This window comes from Cottoperca gobio, chromosome 16 (genome assembly GCF_900634415.1).
Source record: "Cottoperca gobio chromosome 16, fCotGob3.1, whole genome shotgun sequence".
In the NCBI taxonomy this organism is placed as follows: Eukaryota; Metazoa; Chordata; class Actinopteri; order Perciformes; family Bovichtidae; genus Cottoperca; species Cottoperca gobio.
In genome coordinates this window covers 11,946,234-11,966,121 of record NC_041370.1, presented here as the reverse complement: position 1 = coordinate 11,966,121, position 19,888 = coordinate 11,946,234, and the positions used below count along the sequence as shown (strand labels likewise).

Here is a 19,888-nt window from a genome sequence, read left to right as displayed (position 1 = left end):
TGTATTCCTTTAAGTCACCATCAGCTTCTTGGAGATTTAGTGAATTACTGATTTAGAGTCTCTGGGGAGAACAAAACATAAATTAGTTTGTGATTTAGCGTTGAGGGGGATCCAGACAGACCCTGGACATCCTAAAGCCTGAGCTTGTCCGATGTCAGGATCAGGATATTCATGAGGAAAAGACACAGCGAGGAGGACATCTAGGATTTTAAAGCTACTGAATCACAAAGCATTTGAACAAAAAAAAAAAGAGTTTATTCCAGAACCTTTGAGTGTGATAATAAATACATGAACACTTGGCCAACACCCTAGTGTGGTGCACAAACACACACATACACAGAGCACCTAAACCAGCTTCATCTTGATGAAAACACTGAAGAAATCTCCACTTCTCTGCGTCTGGGTTGGTCCCTTTACGCTGTAAACGCTTATCAGTGAGTGTGAGGGTGTGAGGGTGTGTGAGTGTGTGTGTGTGTGTGTTTACGTGTTCTCATATGTGGAAGGCTTTGGTAGGTTTTCCCTCGAACAGTCCTATAGCTGGATTAACAGTAGTGTTTCACAGTCGACTGGCTGTACATGGGGTTCAGCATGACACACTTGAGTAGTTGAACCAAACCAGTTTACTCTCTAAACAGTTTCTAGCCGTCGGCGCAGAGCTTTTTTTTCTTTTCTTTTAAATAGTTGTATCATCAACATCCTGCGTGTCAATTACAAGCCATGGTGAACAGACAATAGCAGAAACTGTAAAGGTGAGTGAGGATGGCAGAATGGATCTCAGGCATGTGTGTTTAGTCCACCAACGTTTTCCGTCTCAGTCTGTTGTGTGCATTTGTGTTTTTCTCATTCTCGGTCGTCTGTGTTGTATATCTGTGTATGTGTGTCAGTCCCGCTGACCTTTCAAGGTCAGGGTGCAGAGGGGAAGCCGGAGAGGGGCGTGTGTTTGTGTGTGGAGCAGTAGTGGTCCATCCACATACACAGACTGTGTCGGTGCTAGTTCAGTGACGGGGAGCGGTCGGTGGACCACAGCAGCTCGATGTAGGACCACCTGGTCTGTAGGCAGCGCTTGACTGGGGTGTCGTCTGTCCGAACCATGGGGTCCTCAAAACCCAGCACCAAAGCCGTCCCTTCCACATACTCCACCTGAGAACACACACACAGTGGTCAATACACAGTTAACGAAGAGTTAACTAAACACATAAATGTAAACAGTTTCTGCCATTTTTGACGGGTTTCAACTCTATCAAACTCTTGTGGGGGGGGGGGGTGTCAGGGGTCAGGGGTCACACACACACACACACACACACACACACACACACACACACACACACACCAGCTGCAGGCGACTGCAGTCAGCAGGTCTGTTATTCCCATCTGGAGCTATGGGAATGGAATTGCCATCACAACCTTATAGGCGCCGTGCTGCCATGTGCACGTGTGTGTAGGCGTGTGCTTTTGTGTGGGCACACATGTGGTGCCATTCTTCCATTTTCAGGTAGCGGTATGGAAAAAGTCTACTTTACAGACTAGACAAAGTTGACAGATGAAGAAAGTGATATTCCTGAGTAACCAGGATTTTTGCACAGCCACCAACGACATCCGCTGACAATCATCCATCAAACTAAGCCTGCTTAATAGACCTGCGTTTGAACATTTATCACAGCGAGGCCGCTGACAGTGGCCTCCGCGTTGAAATGACTTGGAGAAATAGGAGTCTAAGCCAGGGTTTTTGGATGGATGGACGCGCTATTAGGCTTGTAATAGCTACTGTTTTTTTTGGAGTGGCTGGCCGCCTCCAACTGTGTGTGTGTGTGTGTGCGTGTATGAATGATGACAGGAAAAGAAGAGCAGTAATAGGCAGAGAGTCAGTTGCGATGAAAAACCTGAACATGAAATAGTATCTTACCCTCTCGTTGTGGTTGGACTGTTTAAGTCCATTGTAGTGGTAGATGGGAAACGAGTCTGGGATTCCTGAATCCTGAAACACAGGCGGTGAGCGGAGTGAAAAACATGCAATGTTGTTAGAGAGTCTCAGGGCAAACGGTTTCACAGAGATGGAGGTAAAGAGCCACAGAGGCAGAACTGAAAAGTAAAACCCGACACATATCTGCCTGAAACCAAAGCTTAATGTTAAATCCCACATGTTCAATTTAAACCCGTCTGTGTGTATTTTTGCACTGAAGCAAAGCCCCAACTCCAATTACCAGAAAACATCCAACACTACAAAAACGTCCGAACGATGACATTGAGCCAAAACACTTCTAGTGACTTTGGCTTAAAAAGGTGCAGAATGCTAACAGGGCGTATGTCTGAGAGCGTGTCCAGCTTCTCCTGTTTATATTCCTATATATGAAACCCTAACCCTCACCCCAATCCCACGTGTGTCTGAGTGTGTGTGTGTCCAGTTGGCTAATGGTAGTATAATTTCTTTGCGGCTCGGGGGCCGTTCCTCTGGCGAGTCCCTAAAGCCCTGATCACTTTAACACAGTTCCCCTCTACATCTCCCTCTCTTGTCTTGCTTGCTTTCTCTGCCTCACAAAAGGCGTCTCACAGCTCATTCTAAGCTTCTTCAGCACGTAACGTCATATGATGGTGAACACACACACGCATAACATTTCACATGAGACACCACAGGAATGTTTTGGGCATAAAAAAACCCTTTGATTTCCTATAACAGCACTCCACATATGCTTGGGAAAAAGACATTAGTGTCACCCATATGTGTGTGTGTGTGTGTATACGACTCTTTGTCCATGTGTTTTACTGTGATATGGATTGTATGACTGGTGGAAGGTATTTGTTATACTCTGTGTGTGTGTGTGTGTGTGTGTGTGTGTGTGTGTGTGTGTGTGTGTGTGTGTGTGTGTGTGTGTGTGTGTGTGTGTGTGTGTGTGTGTGTGTGTGTGTGTGTGTGTGTGTGTGTGTGTGTGCGCGTGTGTCCATCTCTGCACACAAGCAGATACCTGATCAGGGAAAAACTCCAACAGGAACGGGCCCAGAAGAATTATGCCCAAACTCTCTGGATCCAGTTTACTCTTCACCAGACTGACACTGAGAAGGTAAAGAGATAGAAACACAGATGGAAAGGAAAGTAAAGAAACAGATCAAGAAATCCAGAGAGAGAGGAAACATACAGGTCAAAAAAAGGTTTGGGGGTTGGAAGGAGCCATCAGATCAGTACAAAAAATGTCTGCAATGTTTTGTGTATCATAACCGAGTCCAATTCATGATCACCTCATCACTCAATGTGGACTTACGATGTGTGTTTTTGGTGCACGCATTTTTTCATGAATATCGTGGCACAACTAAATATACCTCTTTCCAGACATTCCTACGCGTTAGATCAGTGTTATTATTATTCCACAGTGATAAAACAAATCTGGTCAGATTGCCCTTTTAAGGCAGCGAGGAGAGAAGCGAGGTTTATACCAAAACACAGAGGGAAGGCAATGATGGTTTCTTCATCCATCAAATTTAACAAGTACATACAGAATACACAGTGACCCTGCTGATGTGTCATTGAGCAACACCATGATTCCCTAAAAGCATCCGCATCCTTCTGCTGCCTAAGAAGGAAAGTGAGAAAGAGAGAACGTCTCCTCAGGGTTCAATTACATATCTCGTTTTTAATAACAAGAGAGCGTGTGGTGACGGGGATCCAGAGAATCAATCGTTTGTTGTGGCTTTGCACGGTATCCCCCTGCGTTTAATGACTTCATTTAAAAAAATGGACTGGACATGAGATGATGGCGCATGCAAACGCCTGCTTTAAACATGTCACTGTAATTGGTTCCGTCAAATCTATCTTGCTGGGATGTAAAGCAGTCAGCGGACGTTTTTATGGACCATCATTGTAACTGTGCATTGTCTTCTTTCAGAAGAACATAAAGAATCTGTCAATAATTTCAACGTTACATGAAAATGTTATTAAGTGACCTTGGATATGGATTTGCTGCATAGAGAGTAAACAAAGTAATGACACCCATATATATGATGAGAATAAGGACACATCTTTGTATTCTTGTCACACTGAAGGTTTTTCATTAATTCATGTTTTTTTACACTACGACGCAGCTAATGTGACTATTTGGTTTTCAAATTAACATAGATATTATTTAATAGTTCACTAAAATGGTCTAAAACGGTTTGAAAACGCAGGAAAAAAACCCTCAGGGCATTATGTTTGTTTGTTAATCATACATTAAAGTTTAATTACATAGAATTCTTTTTATAATAAACAGTGTTAATCTCAAACACTACAAAGAAAATGATCAAACGACTATAAACTCTTGAGCGGTATCCTGAGAACAGTCAGTGTTCACAAAGGTTTCCCTCAAATGATAGCAGCTGATAGCCACTGGACACGGGATATGTAGGAATACTAAGTCGCAGGCAACTTGAAAACAGTTTGCACTCATCTTCCATGAGTGATGAAAGCCCTCAATGTAGTACTGCTGGATAATCCTATTAATCATCTTCCCCAAAGCACTTAAGATGCTACTTTTTTAACACAGTGGAATCCCTGCACTGGGACTCTCCCCCCCCCCCCCCCCAGTTTGCCTGTGTTGTGTTGTGATGTATCGCCCATCTGGGGGTCTGCAGAGCAAATCAGTGGTCCAGTTACTTGGCCAAGGCCCACGACTGCAGCGTTAGGGCTGACTGTTCCTCAGATGAGAACGTGCTTCTGTTTGAAGCGGCACTTTAAACCATTTCCTCCCTCTCACAATCTTTCTTCCTGCCGTTAATGATCTCCCTGTAAGCCTCCATTTCTGACTTTCTTTCTTTGGTTCTTTCTTTTTTCTCCAAGCTTTTATAGCGGTCTCTCTCTGGTAGTGAAACATGAGCACAAGGCTGCTGACCTGGCCTGGCCGTGACTTAGGAATTAGAACTTTAGAAGCTCTACAGGTGCCACACACACACACACACACACACACACACACACACACACACAAGCTGAAATACACACACAAAACATCAATCCTTGAATATGCAAGTACTTACTACTCGGGTTCTGAGACAAGGTCAAGGGCTTTCATCACGTCCTCCAGGAGAGATTCTGGGATGAAGCCATTATCTGGAGAGAGAAAGAAGAGAAAAAAACAAAAACTGATGCACTGGCTGACCCCGTACAGAACATAAAATACAGGCTTCAGGGGAAGCCTTCACCTACACATATGGCACAAGCACTATTTACATCACTGGCCCTGGGGAATGAAACTCATCAAACACAACTAAAAGAAAAATCAGACACGCACACGCACCTTGTCCTTTCTCTCTGACCTACATTCCATGGCCGTGATGATTGCTTTACCTGAGAGGGGAAGCTTTAAACACTAACATGTGTTTTTGTCTGAAAGAGTATACGTGTGTGTGTGCACTTATAGATTTGTCTCATTTAAACACCAGCATGTGAGCTTGTGTGGCCTGTTGTTTAGATACATTCATAAACCCCTAGTGTGCTGTGAAGATTAACTGACGAGCGCTCTGCTTGTCTGCTCCCAAGCAACTCAATCTCGCCTTTTCAATGCCAGATGTTATTCTCTCAGAGTGACAATTGACAGTCTGGCAACAAGCAAAGATAGACACACACACACACACACACACACACACACACAGAGGGACAATGACAAACCATATATTAAAGAACATCCTGAGACAGTGTGTATGTCTGGTGCTGTAGTGCGTGTGAATGTGTCTGGCGCCCCTTTTCCACAACACAGGGAGCTGTGCTGACTCTACATGTGACACAGACAGATTTATGGGCCCTTTACAAAGCACTCAACTGTGCTTCTGGCTACGGCATGTGTATATACACTGTGTTGTGTGAATATGCGTGTCACGCACAATGCATCCTCCTTGCATGTGTGTAGATTTATGTATGTGGATGCACCTACTGCAGCCCATGCACGTGTGTGGGTCTTTGCACATGCGTGTGAGTAAAGAGACCATATGGCTTGCAGAATGTCCTGGCAGATGATAGCGGACGTGAACATGAGAATGTGAAAAGCCGTTCTCTATCCGACAGGGAAAGAAAGATGAAGAACAATGGGGGGAGAAAGGTGACGGACAGTTAAGTTTACATATTGTTGTCGAAGTTGCCGAAGCAAGCAAGACACATCGCAACACACACACACACACACACAAGCATTTTCTTCCAACGAGCCTTATAATGAATATTGTTGTTTATGACGACAGAGAATAGCATTTGACAATAAACACACACACACACACACACACACACACACACACACACATATATATGAATGAAGGTATGCGTTACGACTGGGATTTTCTCTCTCTCGTCTCGACAGCAGAAGAAAAACATTTCACAACAGCTGTTAGGACTTAATGTTTCATTTCAATACTCTTTCTCGTCTCTATGTACTCATAAACAGACGCACACAAATATCCCACATTACAATCTTGAGGCCACGAATGAATGCTGCAGACCTCCGCCTTTTAGCTCAACTGACACGACCGTCTGCCATGTGTCTTTATTTTTGCTATTGTGTCTATCTCCGTTTCCTGTCACTTGCCTTTTACCCCGGTCACCTGGAAGTGACAAGAAAGGAGGTTTAGGAAAGCGAGGAGGAAAGGAGCGGGATGGTTGACTCAGCTGTAAGAGAGGAGCTGATCTCACCAACCTAAACAACAACAGTGGAGATGAGAGGAGAGAAACAGAGCCTCGTTCTGCCTGCAGAAGAAAAATAATGGAGACAAGAAACAAGAAAGAAGAGGCGAGGAGAGCACTGGAGGTTATGTATGCATCTGCTCGACCAGGAAGAAGGGAGGAGAAAGACAACAGGGCCAGGATATTGTCTGCTCAGTCTGGGTGTTAGAGTGAACGTCTGGAATAATTAAAGTACATCTGTAGGCCAGGAAGTTCATATAGCTGGTGTACTAATGAGTAAACAAAGTGAAATGGCCTATAACAATTTCCATGATGCAAACACTTGTTGTTCATTACCTTCAGGATCGAATGAATGGAAGACCCTCCGTGCTTGTTCTGATGGAGACTCTGGACCTACCAGGGACATCTCCTATAAAAAAGGAAGGAGAAACAGAAAGATGGGGGGAAATACATGAGAAGAAAGGGGGCGCAGATAGAGAAGAGCAAAATTGTACATCGCAACATAAAGAGATTTGACCTAAAAGTGACCAAACTGAGATTTGTGACTAAAGTGAGGAGACGGGGAAGGTTGTGGTTACAAAGTGACCTGAGGGATAGAGCAGGGAGGAGAGGAAGAATTAGACAACATGGTGGAAGAATGCGGCTTCATCAGTGCTGAAACTTTAGAACAACTACATCTGCTCACGACTAACACGCTTTGATTGTTCTCGTCAGGGTTTAGCAGCACTAATGTACAATCAACATACAGCACCACCCATTACAGCAGTGTCTGATGCACTGCTAATGTGCATTGTACATGCATGTGTGACTACGTGTAATCTAAAAAAAAGGGGCAGCCAACCGGAATCCATCGGGTTATTAACTGATCTGCTGATACAGTTAGACGGCTTGTTTTTACTCCAAACACACAATCAGGAAATCGAGCCTTACATATACAACCCGTGATTTATGACAAGCTCTACAGTGTTTGTTTGTTTGTTGGTGAAGTTTAGAAAGAGCAGTGTTGGCAGGGAGATCAGAAGTGTGTGTGTGTGTGTGTGTGTGTGTGTGTGTGTGCGTGTGTAGTAGGGGGATGCCCCTTTAGACTGGCCTACAATGTAGATGCTGATTAAATGAACACTTCCTTGTTCTCTCGACACTAAGGAGCTCAGCATGCTTCAAACTAAATGCTCAGCATAAGAAATCCCCTCAGCTCACATTTATCTAACATCTGCATTTGACATTTTTTTGTCATTTCTGAAACAGAGAACCTGACAAACATCACCTCTTCCTCTTTCATACAACTACTTCTGTCACTTTGTGACAAGTGTGCAACTGAGCGCAACAACATGAATGCCACAGAGGAGAAACTGTCCAAAAGTGTGCATGTGTCGTCCCCATTTGTAAGATTCATTGCATCAAAAACTTTCAAGCGTTACAAAAGACACAAATCTCTTGGAGAGGGTTGAGGGAAGCAGTGTGACACAGTCAGAAAGAGTGTATTTTGAGTGCGGCCATTCAGAACATGTAGAAACATGTAGTTGGACGACACATTGAGCTACCAAGTTTGTTTTGAGCAGACTGAACCTTAAACACTTTAAACCCAGAGACAGATCTCATGCCCTCTCTTATCTCATATTTGTTTAGCATTATCTAATATCTTTAAACTTACTGCCAGATCTAGTCAAGCACTTACAGTAAATAACCATCAGTTTCTGATAACAACATTGCCAGCAGACAATGATAAGGAGTGCAAGGGTGTTATAGTTCCTTGGAAATATATTGCGTTAAGAAGCTCAGAGGAGATAGAAGAGCTGTTTCTCCAAGAGAGGATGAAATGAGATACTTCTCAAAAAGATGAGCTGTCTCTCACACACTCTCACACACACACACACACACACACACACACACACACACACACACAGTGTGTAGGCGAGAGTCTGAAGGTTCTCACTGTTCTTCCTTATGAGTAAGGGGGGGTGGTATTTATGACAACGAAGCGCTGGACAAACACACAATGTTTTTGGAGAGCAAATGAACCCTGCTCATCTCCTTTAACTGGCCTTTATTAAAGCTTGAGTCTCAGATCCATGCAGGCTGCTAAGGTTTCATGAGCTACTTATTACCGTACTCAGGGTTTACTCAGGGAAAGATGGGGAGAGAGAGAGGAGAGAGAGGGAGGAGAGAGAGAGGGGAGAGGGAGGAGAGAGAGAGAGAGGGGAGAGGAAAGAGAGAGAGAGGAGAGAGAGAGAGGGAGAGAGATGAGAGAGGGAGGAGAGAGGAGAGAGGGGAGAGAGAGAGAGAGAGGAGAGAGGGAGGAGAGAGGAGAGAGGGGAGAGAGAGAGAGATAGAGAGAGATGAGAGAGGGAGAGAGATGGAGAGAGGTAGAGAGGTGGATAGATTGAGGGGATATAGATAGATGAGATATAGAGTTGGAGAGAGGGAGAGAGAGAGAGGAGAGAGGTAGAGGGGTTTGGGGGGACACATTGAGAAGAGATGACTTCCAGCTGCCGGCTCTTCAGATGCAAAGAAAAACAGGCACAGGCCGGCGAACACGCGCTCACACACGGTTCTGTCACACAGAGTATAGCAGGGTCCTGGCGTGTTAACATTACAGGCTCCATAAATCTGACGGTAGATTTGTCATTAGCTAGATACGTCCGTGTTTCACTTACAGGGGTGGACAAGGGTCATTTTTGTGTCTCGGGAGGAATAAAATGCAAAAGAAATAGTTCCTTAGCGGTCGACTGCAGTCTAACGACGACCGTACTAAATGTAGGATAACAGTGAAGTATGCGTCTTGAAAGATGACCTGTTTGAATAAGAACTAAACGCATTACATTTATAAACAATACCTGAACTAAGAAAACATCTCTTCCCAAAGCGATGAGAAGCTCAAACGCTCTTAGGCTGCCACATACAATCCTGCTGCTGTTAGTCCAATGTGCCTTGTGAACCAAAGCTCGGTTAACACAGTTTATTATCTTTCAGAGTAGGACGGACGCAGTGTGTGTAAATCACCTGCTAATACCACAGTAACAAGATGTCAACACTTTACCGGAAGACAAACACTTGTAAGTGGTCATCTACAGGCAAAACAACACAAAACATACCATTATTGCTAACCTATGCACGCTAATATGAGGCTAACGAACACATAGAAAAGATAATGACTCATGTGAGCATACGATCACGCACATCCACACAGACACACATAATGGGAGCAGGAATTACGTAATTGTGTGTGTGAGATGACAGGTCTGCTTGGCTGTCTTTGATCTGCTTTTTTTTTTTTATTAGAGGCCTGAGGAAGATGCTGCTGCGTTGGAAAACATGTCATGGAGCTAACACACTCCACAGGGAAGGTGTGTTTTTTGTGTTTCAGCTTTTCTCTCTAACCCCCCCCCCTCTCGATTCCACTTGTGTTACGGAATGTGTGTGTGAGTGTGTCTGTGTAAGACAGAGAATATGCAATAATTAGGCCTGTCCCCCGCTGAGATTTGTTTGTTTATACTCCAATACAAGCCGGCATCCTCTTCTCTCAGTGTGCGCAAACAGTCATACTGATGCAGAGATGCAGTAACATGGCACACACACACACACACACACACACACACACACACACACACACACACACACACACACACACACACACACACACACACACACACACACACACACACACACACACACACACACACACACACACACACACACACACACACACACACACACACACAGGACCTGGCATCAGTGCAAGTGTGCCTTATGAAATCAAGGAGCGCATTCCAATCCCCGAAGTCCAACTTTGTTTTTGCACAAACTCTTGGACCCTCAACAGAGCAACAACAAGCTACCCTACGGAGAAACAAAGCAAGAACGTACTACACGAAGGACTTAAATACACAGAGTGATACAAAACAAGATTCCATTTATTGACATCCAACATGTCTTCTTTAAGAGCCGACAGTTTCAACTGACCCAAAAAAGGATTTTGGATTGTCGTTTTGCACGAGAGTCTTTTCAGTTCAGTCATGACTACTGGACACATCCAGTCTGTAGCGCAGGATTAAATCTGCACTGTACTGTATACACTGTGGGTGATCCTGCTTTTTTGATCATTAGACCAGATGTCCTGTATAACACCCTCCTTAATAAAAGAACCAATCTCGGGTCTGTAAACTCTTTACCATTTGCATCTTTTTGGGGAGGCGCTTCTGTCCATTGCCTATGCCTTCACCTATAACCATCTCTGCTGTGTGGAGACTGTGTGGCTCTCTTAGGTTGACAACTCATCCCCTGTAGGCCTTTCCCCCCCCCCCCTCCCCCCATGTTCTTTCTTTTGCCCAATTCTACCCCTTTTTACCTTCTGCGCTAAGTAGCTACTCCACTTTAGTATTTCCTCCCTTCCAACCCTTGACTTTTTCTTCCATTCTTCCTCCCCCCGCCCCCCTTTGTCCTTTATCTCCTCATGCAGGTAGGTACTTCAGGAAAGACAGGTAGGCATAGTACTTTACTAGAGTTACTTTTCTTTCCCTCCGGTCCAGCCAAAGAGCTATTGTGTGTGCTGAGAGGCTCTGAGTGGCCATAGAGTGCGTTTGAAGGATCAGTTTCAAGACAACAAAGCAGAGGTCTCGGACAGTGTCTCCTGCCTTGTTCCTAGCAGGCAGTGACAGACTCGCTACATGACAGGCTGAGGAGGAAACTGAGGAGGGAGTTGGTGTGTGACAACTTGTATGTGTGTTTTTTTTATTCACCTTAACTAGCCTGTGTCCCATGTGATTAGGAGTACAGAAAACAATGGGAAACCTATCTGTAGTTCTGCACAAGGAGTGTCTGCAGTATCTACTGCATGTATGCGTTTCAGGTGTGACAGACGGGACAAAGTAGTGATTTATGGAGCTGTCTTGAATGAGACAGACTGTGTCTCACCATAAAAGAGAGGCGACACCAGAGGATAGTTATAGAGCGTAATGATGGGTCCTATAACAGGGAACGACACACGGGGGAAAAGGAAGAATAATGCAGCACACACACACTGACACAGACAGCTTTTCATCAGACTACAATGGCCCATGGTCTGACCTGTCACAGATTATTAATGACTGTTAATGTACACCGCTTTGTTACTTTGTGTTTGTGTGGCCCGCACCCTCTGATCATATGAAAAGCAGGATGTAATCATATTTAACGAAAAGCACAAACTTTCCCAACTGCCTTTCAGTGGCGTGGGAGAACCATTTAATATTATTGAATATAAACTCACTCGTGTCATCTTGTGTTGATGTGTATTATATCATGTTATCATTTCCAAATTTCTGCTTGCCAAATTATTGATTCTGACCAAGCTGTGATATAACAGTGTAGGAAGGTTTACAGTGAGATTACTTATTGGGGCTTATTATTGACCTGAGAACACGTTCAGTTTCAAGATTCTCGTACTAACTTTGAAACCTGAGCAAATGCCACTGGCTGAAGAAGGCTGGTGGGAAGGTAGTAAATTAACCTCGAGTTTAGAATGTTTTGTTACACAAATATTTCTATTATTGCCACAATGATAACGATATAGCCCAGGCCTCTGGTGGTTTTGCCAAAAACATCTCACAGAAGTCAAATCACCTACATTAAGGTGCATTTTAAGTTCCTGCTCCTAAACAGTCCATGAAGGACATTTTGCAGACAGGAGCTGAAGTCTTAAGGGACACAAAGCGCCAGAGCGGCTGCTCTCTCTCTTAGTAAATCACCGACCCAGAAGACGACTACAGTACACACACACACACACACACACACACACACACACACACACACTTAAGTCTCTTGAGAAGCAGAGATACAGCCTGTGAACCTCATCACTCAGCAAGGGAGAGGAAAGAGTGATGAGAAATGTCACAGGAGGATCACCCCCCCTCCCCTCCTTTCCCCGAGTGACCACTGTACCACTCTTAAAAGAGCATCCTTCCTTTCTACTTCCTTTCTTCCTATTTCCTTCCCATGAGGGACCAACAATCTGAAGAGGTTGGCTGAGATGCCCAAAGGAATTCTTTACTTGGGCAGCCCACCTTCTGTCCAGTCTAGTGGATAGTTATATTAATAAATAATATATATATATTTTTTAAACATCAATCACCCATCTCTCTTCTCCTTTAGCTCTCTGTCCGTCTGTCTTTCTTCCCTTCTCCCGTTCCGCTGGTGTCTCACAAACTCTTGTCCAAAAACAGATCCCATTACACACACACACACACACACAACACACACACACACACACACACACACACACACACACACACACACACACACACACACACACACACACACACACACACACACACACACACACACACAGTTGTGGGTAAGGATCAGAGATGGTGGAATGGCCTTTGTGTAGGTAGATTAGATAAAAAACTCTAATGGCATTAAGCTGATGGTCTAAAAGCCACAGTCACACACCGACAGCGACTCGGGGGAATACACACCCGTCCCCAAAGGCAGACAGAAGGAGCCACTGACACATCAGAGGGAGGGATCAGGTTTTCTGCCTTTGTGAGGATGGCTCTATATCAGAGCTAAAAGCTACATAACCAGGTAGCGTGTATTTTTGTATCACCAAGCCTGGGAAATCACGGTGTGCTTGAAATTAGCTCCAAACATTGATTCCCTAGGAGGACTGGGTCACTGTGAGTGCGGTCTAGCAGCAGAGTGCCCTTGCCCCATGTCTTCCCCTTTCAGCTCGGGCTCAAAGTTGTAGAGGCATAGAGTGGCGTCAGCCATGTACGTCAGTACATCTGCATGCATGTGTGTTCCCAGTCTCCAGTGGGACAAATGGATCCAGATGGGAACTCTGGAATCACATTCCCTACACAGGAAGCCATCCACCTGAAGACACACACACACACACACACACACACACACACACACACACACACACCACATGCACACTCTAATGCTAATCAGGATTAGGTTCCCTGTGCTCTGGAATGTGTGTGTGTAAGTGTGTGTGTGTGTGTATGTGAACATGTCACTAGTGCCGGGGGAGTTGTAGCAATCGGTAAGTCATCAGCGCATGCATGACGACTTTGGTTCATCACTGAACCAACATATGATCCACTCGCCTAGCAGGCTTGAGCTTAATGTATGTAACCGAGCTTTTAATCAATGCTTTATTATGGGTGTGGCATTATGATGGAGATGATTGCCTGGGATTTTTTGGCCTCTCTGGTACCATTTTCACAACAGCATGGAAAATCGATTTGCTACAACCAAACCTGCCAGCTTTACTACACAGGTTACAGCAATGCATCCTCTTGCATGTTCACTGATAGAGATGATAAACATGCTTGTCTGAGTGCAGACTGGGTGAGTTTGTCCACACACACATACATACAAACACACACAGCTACACTAACACAGTGATGATTCAAACTTCTACCCAAGAGCAAAAGTTTCTCTCAAAGTTACAACAGCAGGGTTGACCTCAATCAGCATTTGCATCATATACCTTGTGGCATGCTGAATATCTGAGTGGATGCTGTAGGATCTTGTGGTCCTTTTTTTGTGTTTTTTTTTTTTGTGGTCCTAGATTTCATTCAATCAACAGTGTGTTCCATGCTACATTATATCTCAAACCAATCCGTGGCATTCAAATCTTCAAACCAATTTTCCCCATTCTTAACATTTCTTGAGATGTAGTTGAAGCTCAAAACATGAATACGTTAAAAAGGAACTGTTTGTGATTTAGTTCCTAAGGGTTGTTTCTGGGGCTCCTTAGTTACTGGGACAAAACAAACCAAAACATATTCTTATGAACAAGTGCCAGGACAGAAAAATGTGTGATCCATATTGCTGAAATGAACCTGACAGTGTAGGCTGACCGAAGTATACTGTAAATGTCCAGCAGTTTACACACTACACATTGTTTAGTTGATCACAGATGCTTAAGAAACCTAAATCTTCTGTCTGTGACAGTGAGAAAGCGAGAGCATGAAGATGAAGAGTGTGTGTGTTAAGTTCCTCTTTGGGAACAGAGCCTCCCCCCCCCCCCTTAATGCTGGATAGGTGAAAAGCCAAGAAACAGCACTGGCCATATATGACTATCTCCTGCGCTCATTTTTCGCTCCCCTCCCCTCCTGCCTCTTCCCCCACATTGATATCTGACCTGCACTATATTAAATCTGTTAAGCACATTCCATACTTTGGTTTTTCAAACCTGCAGAGAAAACTGGCTTATATATATACACACACTGTGTATATGCGCGTGAAATATGTGTTGCTGCTTATGGATGGAACTTACCTTGGTGAAAATCACAGAGAGGTGAGTTTCACTGCCAAGGATCCAAATAGGGAACTTTGGAGATTTGAGGAATGCCCCGACCTAACACACACACACACACACACACACACACACACACACGGAATGTGTAACAAATGAGTGTATATTTTCAGTCCTTTTCATTGGGAATCAGTAATTGTTTAAAGTTTAACACAAGTCTTTTTTTATGAAGTACATTAATATTTGAACAGAGAATACATGTCACAGTATACGAACATAATACTTGGATCCTCAACAAATAGTACTACGTTATAAAATGCATCAACAATGTTATGTTATCTCTTATTAGTCGTTGGCTCTTCTTCATATGTAGTTTGAACTTGATTGAACAGGGCACACATGAGCAGACCTTTCCTTAGTTGATACGAGTTGGTCTCTTAAAATCCCTCTCAACGGCCCTCTTTGGAAACCACGTACTTGCTTATAACTTATTATAGATGCTTTCGTAGCCTATTTACAGAGTTCTTGTCTCAACTCCAGCTTTTTTGAGTTTGCTTATTTTGGCAATGATAAATAAATATCTAAGATTCCTGTTTTTCAATGACTAAAATGTGTCAGATCACATAAATCTCTTTTGTGATCCTTTTTAAAAAAAAATTGGCAAAAAAAAAAAAATGTAGTGAGAAAGAGTGGGAAAGAGTTTACAGTTAGTCTGTTGGGACTGTTCTGTCCAAGCACATATTTTCACACGGGTGCTCTCATGTGTTCTGTGTTCACACATTGGAGTTATGTGTTTGTTTGTATTCCTAGAGCTCTCTTAGCTTTTACACAAATCCTCATATTTGCCACGAACAACCTGCTTATACTTTTGCACAACATTTTGGGAACCTTAATGTGTCTGTACCTTGCAGTAGCGTAGTGATTCCATAAGCGTGAGGAAGCCAACTGATGCCTGTTTATGAATACCATGCAGTTCTACCAAGACAGGGAGAAAAAACAAAAACACAAAATGAGAATTAGTTAAATTACGTCAAGATGGCATTAATCTTTGCCTTTTGTGCATTGATGTGAGATGTGAGAATTATTGCTGTAAATGGTTTAAATCTGGGGCCACATGTGTCTGTTGTGTGAATATAGACTTCATGTCTTTGAGGGTATGCTGTAACTTTGTAGAAGTCTTACTCATGCCAGAGCACTCTCTGTCTCCATCCCAGACATTAGAGACAGCATGGCCAGTTACAAGGAGATTCACCAGGCTCTGACTGAAAAGACAGATAACAAAAGGAGACATCAGCAGTCTTGAAGAAGAAAAAAAAAAACACCATAAGATATCCTGTACCTTTTCCGACAAAAAAATAAAAAAGGACCGTGAAATGCTAGAACGTTCGGTGTCAGTCTAAGAGGTGTTTTTATACCTGCCATGGCCATGCACAGGGTCTATGAGAGGCTCCATTGTGTCCTGGATCTCATTTCTTATATTCTCTATGCCCTGCACAGAGAGTCTGCATTTCATTTTTGTGTATTTGAACATTGATGCAACACACAGGAAACATTTCTTTAAATGACATAACACAATAATAAAAACCTAATTAATTAAAAGGATATATTAAAAAATTTTTAAACGTCTTATTCGGTTATCACTTTATCCAAATTACTTAATAAATATGTCACCAGAGACAACATCACCAATCATTATTCAATATTTCTATCCATCTCTCCATTTCTTCTTTTTACCTTGGTGAGGATGACAGAGTAGAGGAAAAGTAAGACTCCACAGCACCCCCTCCAGGTGTGGTAGAGAGACAACACCTCCTCTCTGAGACCAGACACTGACATTACAGTCCGCTTACTGCAGGAAGGGAACAAACGTCAAGTTGATTAATGAAACAGTCGAAAGACATAAGATTTGTTGGGTTTAAGGACCAATAAGACTGATGTATTAATTGTAGATTATATTGATAACTTTCACAATGGGGCACAAATCAATTAAACGCACGAGAGGGCAAATCAAAATCTGATCTTGTCTTTTGCTCCACCCTGGAAAGCTAGCAAGTGGACGTGTCTGTCTTAGTTAGCATGCACCTCTTCAATGCGAGTCAGCAGTGCTTTTTGCTGACTGTGGTCTCAGCTGCCAGTGCACTGTGTGATGAAATTTCAATATTCCTCTGGCAAACGCAGCCTTGCATACCCTTAGTCTGTGACAGACAGTATGCGTGTACGAAAGGTAGTTCAGGTTTTTTTATATTAGGCAATCAGGGAAAGTGCTGAGTCAGCATCTTGTGAACAGAGTGAAATAGCTAATTCAATGTGAAAGCCAATTCTTGCTGACTAGATTAATCAAATACCCCCCCCGCCCCCTCCCCCGATACTGTCTTCTGAGAAATATGTAGTTCTCTATCCAAGTACTGAATAACATTGGCAATTGTAAAACAAGGATTTGTTGTTAGGTCTTAATCCCTCTAGAAACCTTCAGTATTATTTTCATGACAAGATTATCTGCTTTGAAGAACAGAATCATGAGTATAAAGATGCAAGGTGTTGTGCTGTGCTGTGTTGTGCTGTGCTGTGGTGAAAATATTAAGTTTCACTTACTGGAGAACACTGTGAAATCGCTCAAAGCCAAGGTCTTCTGCAGCCAAAGCAGCTTGGCACAAGAACACACACATACACAGTAGTATCAGAGCATGGCACAGAAAAAGACTACGCACCATCACATAGTTAATCATTAAAAGCTACTATTTTCCTCATTTGTCCTTCAAATGTCTGTGCACTTCTATTCTAAACCGATGTAGGACTCACTAGGTTGCTGTTCCTGTAGCGGCTGGCTGCTCTCTGGTGCTGGCATGGCCTGTGTTTGCGACTGTGAGCTAGTATGTGGGCTTTGTCCCTTAGCCCAGGTCACCAGGCAGAACCCTGTGGAGGGGCTGGAGCAGGCAGACTCCAGGATTTCACTCAGAGTAGAACACAGAACTGTTTTCTGCTCTTCCTCTAACAGACACAAACATAAAATGTGCATGATTTGAAACAAGCAATACAACTACATGACACAATTGCAAAAACAATGACTTGGATGTGTCTGTCTACCTGTCATCTGTCTCCAGTTGGAACTTTCTCTGTTGAAGAGGATGTTCTTTAAGAGGAAAGCCTGTAAAAGAAAAACAAACTTGGTCTCCAAATTTGCAGGAAAATCTTCCATGGTGCAATAGGCTACACGCCAAGTATTGTTTGTCCATCCTCAAAGACTGATTCTCTTTTTGATATATGATCAACCATTTTTTTTGTCAATTAAGCATTGCCACCAATGCATATACCTATAAAACTCCCTGACTTTGATGTACATTCAATGCAAGTCTGCCAAGTGTACAAGCTGCCTCACTGTACATTCTGAAAGAGTGCAATGTGGCAGAATTGTTCTACACAATATATATTTTAAGCACTTCCACCTGCTGAGCATGTAGGAGGTCTGGGAAGGCTCAATACTACGGGAATATGCTGGAAGACCCTGATAATACTAACTATATTATCTCAACTCATCTACACACAAAATAGTTTCTTTGTTTTTCTTATGTAGCATAAAGAAAATACAACTGCATTTTGTTGTTCAACTCAAGAAATTAACCTTGAAGGATGTTGAACTAGACCATACCTGGACAGGTGCAAGGACAGCACACGGCCCTCCTTCAAACTGCTCCAGTGCTGTTTGCTCATTCTCACAAAAAACAAATCCTGTGATAAAGACACAGGCAAGACAACTTAAAAATGTTCACAGTTATAACAAATAAGGCATTTTTTAAAAGACACTTCACCCTACACATGTTAGAAAACTACAAGTGCATGCATGCTCACATCAAAGGCCACAGGGGCTAAAATCTAGAGTAAGAATGATAATGATGTGCAGACTAACCACGTACACAACAGCAGGATATGTTTACTGTTTATCTAACATTCAGCTAGAGAGCATGATCTAACAAAAAGAAATTGCTTGTTGTACTCTTTTAGAATTAAAAACTGGATACACTTGGCTCTCCGCTGCACATGGGTAAACAACCCTGTTTGAGGGAAATATATTGTCTTGTTTTTTGCAAAAAGACTTTTATTTATATCATTATACTGAAACAAAGCATCATACCTTGGGTCCATCTACGGAAGATGGAGGCAGACACTCCTCCACTGGACGGTCTCCCCCAAACCAAATCCACCACCTCTCTATTTAATTCCGACATGACAATTTTTACTGCTGGTGAGTCCACAGGCACTTCGTCTTCAGTCCAACAGCCACAAGGGGACAAGATTGGTCTGATGAGGGTAATTTGCGAGCTCTTTCCAAGGTTGATGGTCCACTTCTCTTGGCAGGTCGAGCCTGTGGCATTGGCCACAAGCTACCTGTGTTTCCCGACACAGTCTGACTCTAGTCACTGGGAGCACAGATCAACTTAAATGCATAGCTGAGGCGACAATGGGGTGATGTAGCTAGGTAATAAATCAGTGTAATACTATAAAACATTACTGGCTCGTACTATTAAAAACGATATAGCCAACCGTTGCGTTAACGTTTGTTAAAGCGGGTGGTTAGTGATACAAGTGCTAAGAGCAGGAGGATAACTGTTAGCTTTTTATGTGGCAGCGTTGTTACTTTAATAAACTGTTGTGAAATAACAGTGCCTTGATAGGTTTTAAGAGCAGAGTTGACTTGGTAATGTCAGCAGTTAGCATTAGCATTACTACTAGCAGCTAATCTTTCACTGCTTTGTCATTCAATTACTTCTCACGCTACAGCGATGCCGATAGTTGCTGTATGAATCCATGCTATTTTACATTAGTTAGATAATGTTAAAGCTTAATTACCTTGATACACAGTCGAGTAATGGGATTCCTTATTGATTATATATTTTGGTAGCAATTTCACTATCAGCAGCGTCTCTGTCATTCGTTTATTTACAACATAATTGTACAAAACTGTGCGTACATTTGACGTGACTGCTCATTGGTTAAAATCCAGAAAGTCGCAGATGCGT

The 19,888-nt window shown here is 43.1% G+C and overlaps 1 protein-coding gene across 1 annotated transcript; it reads right to left on the bottom strand.

Annotated features, from left to right (window-relative positions):
* Positions 1 to 232: 232 nt before the first annotated feature.
* On the bottom strand, positions 233 to 19,876 carry mindy3 (MINDY lysine 48 deubiquitinase 3). The gene is made up of 16 exons (XM_029452427.1): positions 19,719 to 19,876; positions 19,003 to 19,288; positions 18,520 to 18,599; positions 17,958 to 18,018; positions 17,673 to 17,861; positions 17,466 to 17,517; positions 16,608 to 16,722; positions 16,289 to 16,362; positions 16,056 to 16,135; positions 15,778 to 15,848; positions 14,895 to 14,975; positions 6,965 to 7,037; positions 4,999 to 5,071; positions 2,961 to 3,048; positions 1,904 to 1,975; positions 233 to 1,140 (listed from the first exon to the last, which is right to left on the bottom strand). The coding sequence occupies exons 2-16, from the start codon at positions 19,094 to 19,096 to the stop codon at positions 991 to 993; spliced, it is 1,353 nt and encodes a 450-aa protein (XP_029308287.1). The 5' UTR covers positions 19,097 to 19,288; positions 19,719 to 19,876; the 3' UTR covers positions 233 to 990.
* Between the last annotated feature and the right edge of the window lie 12 nt (positions 19,877 to 19,888).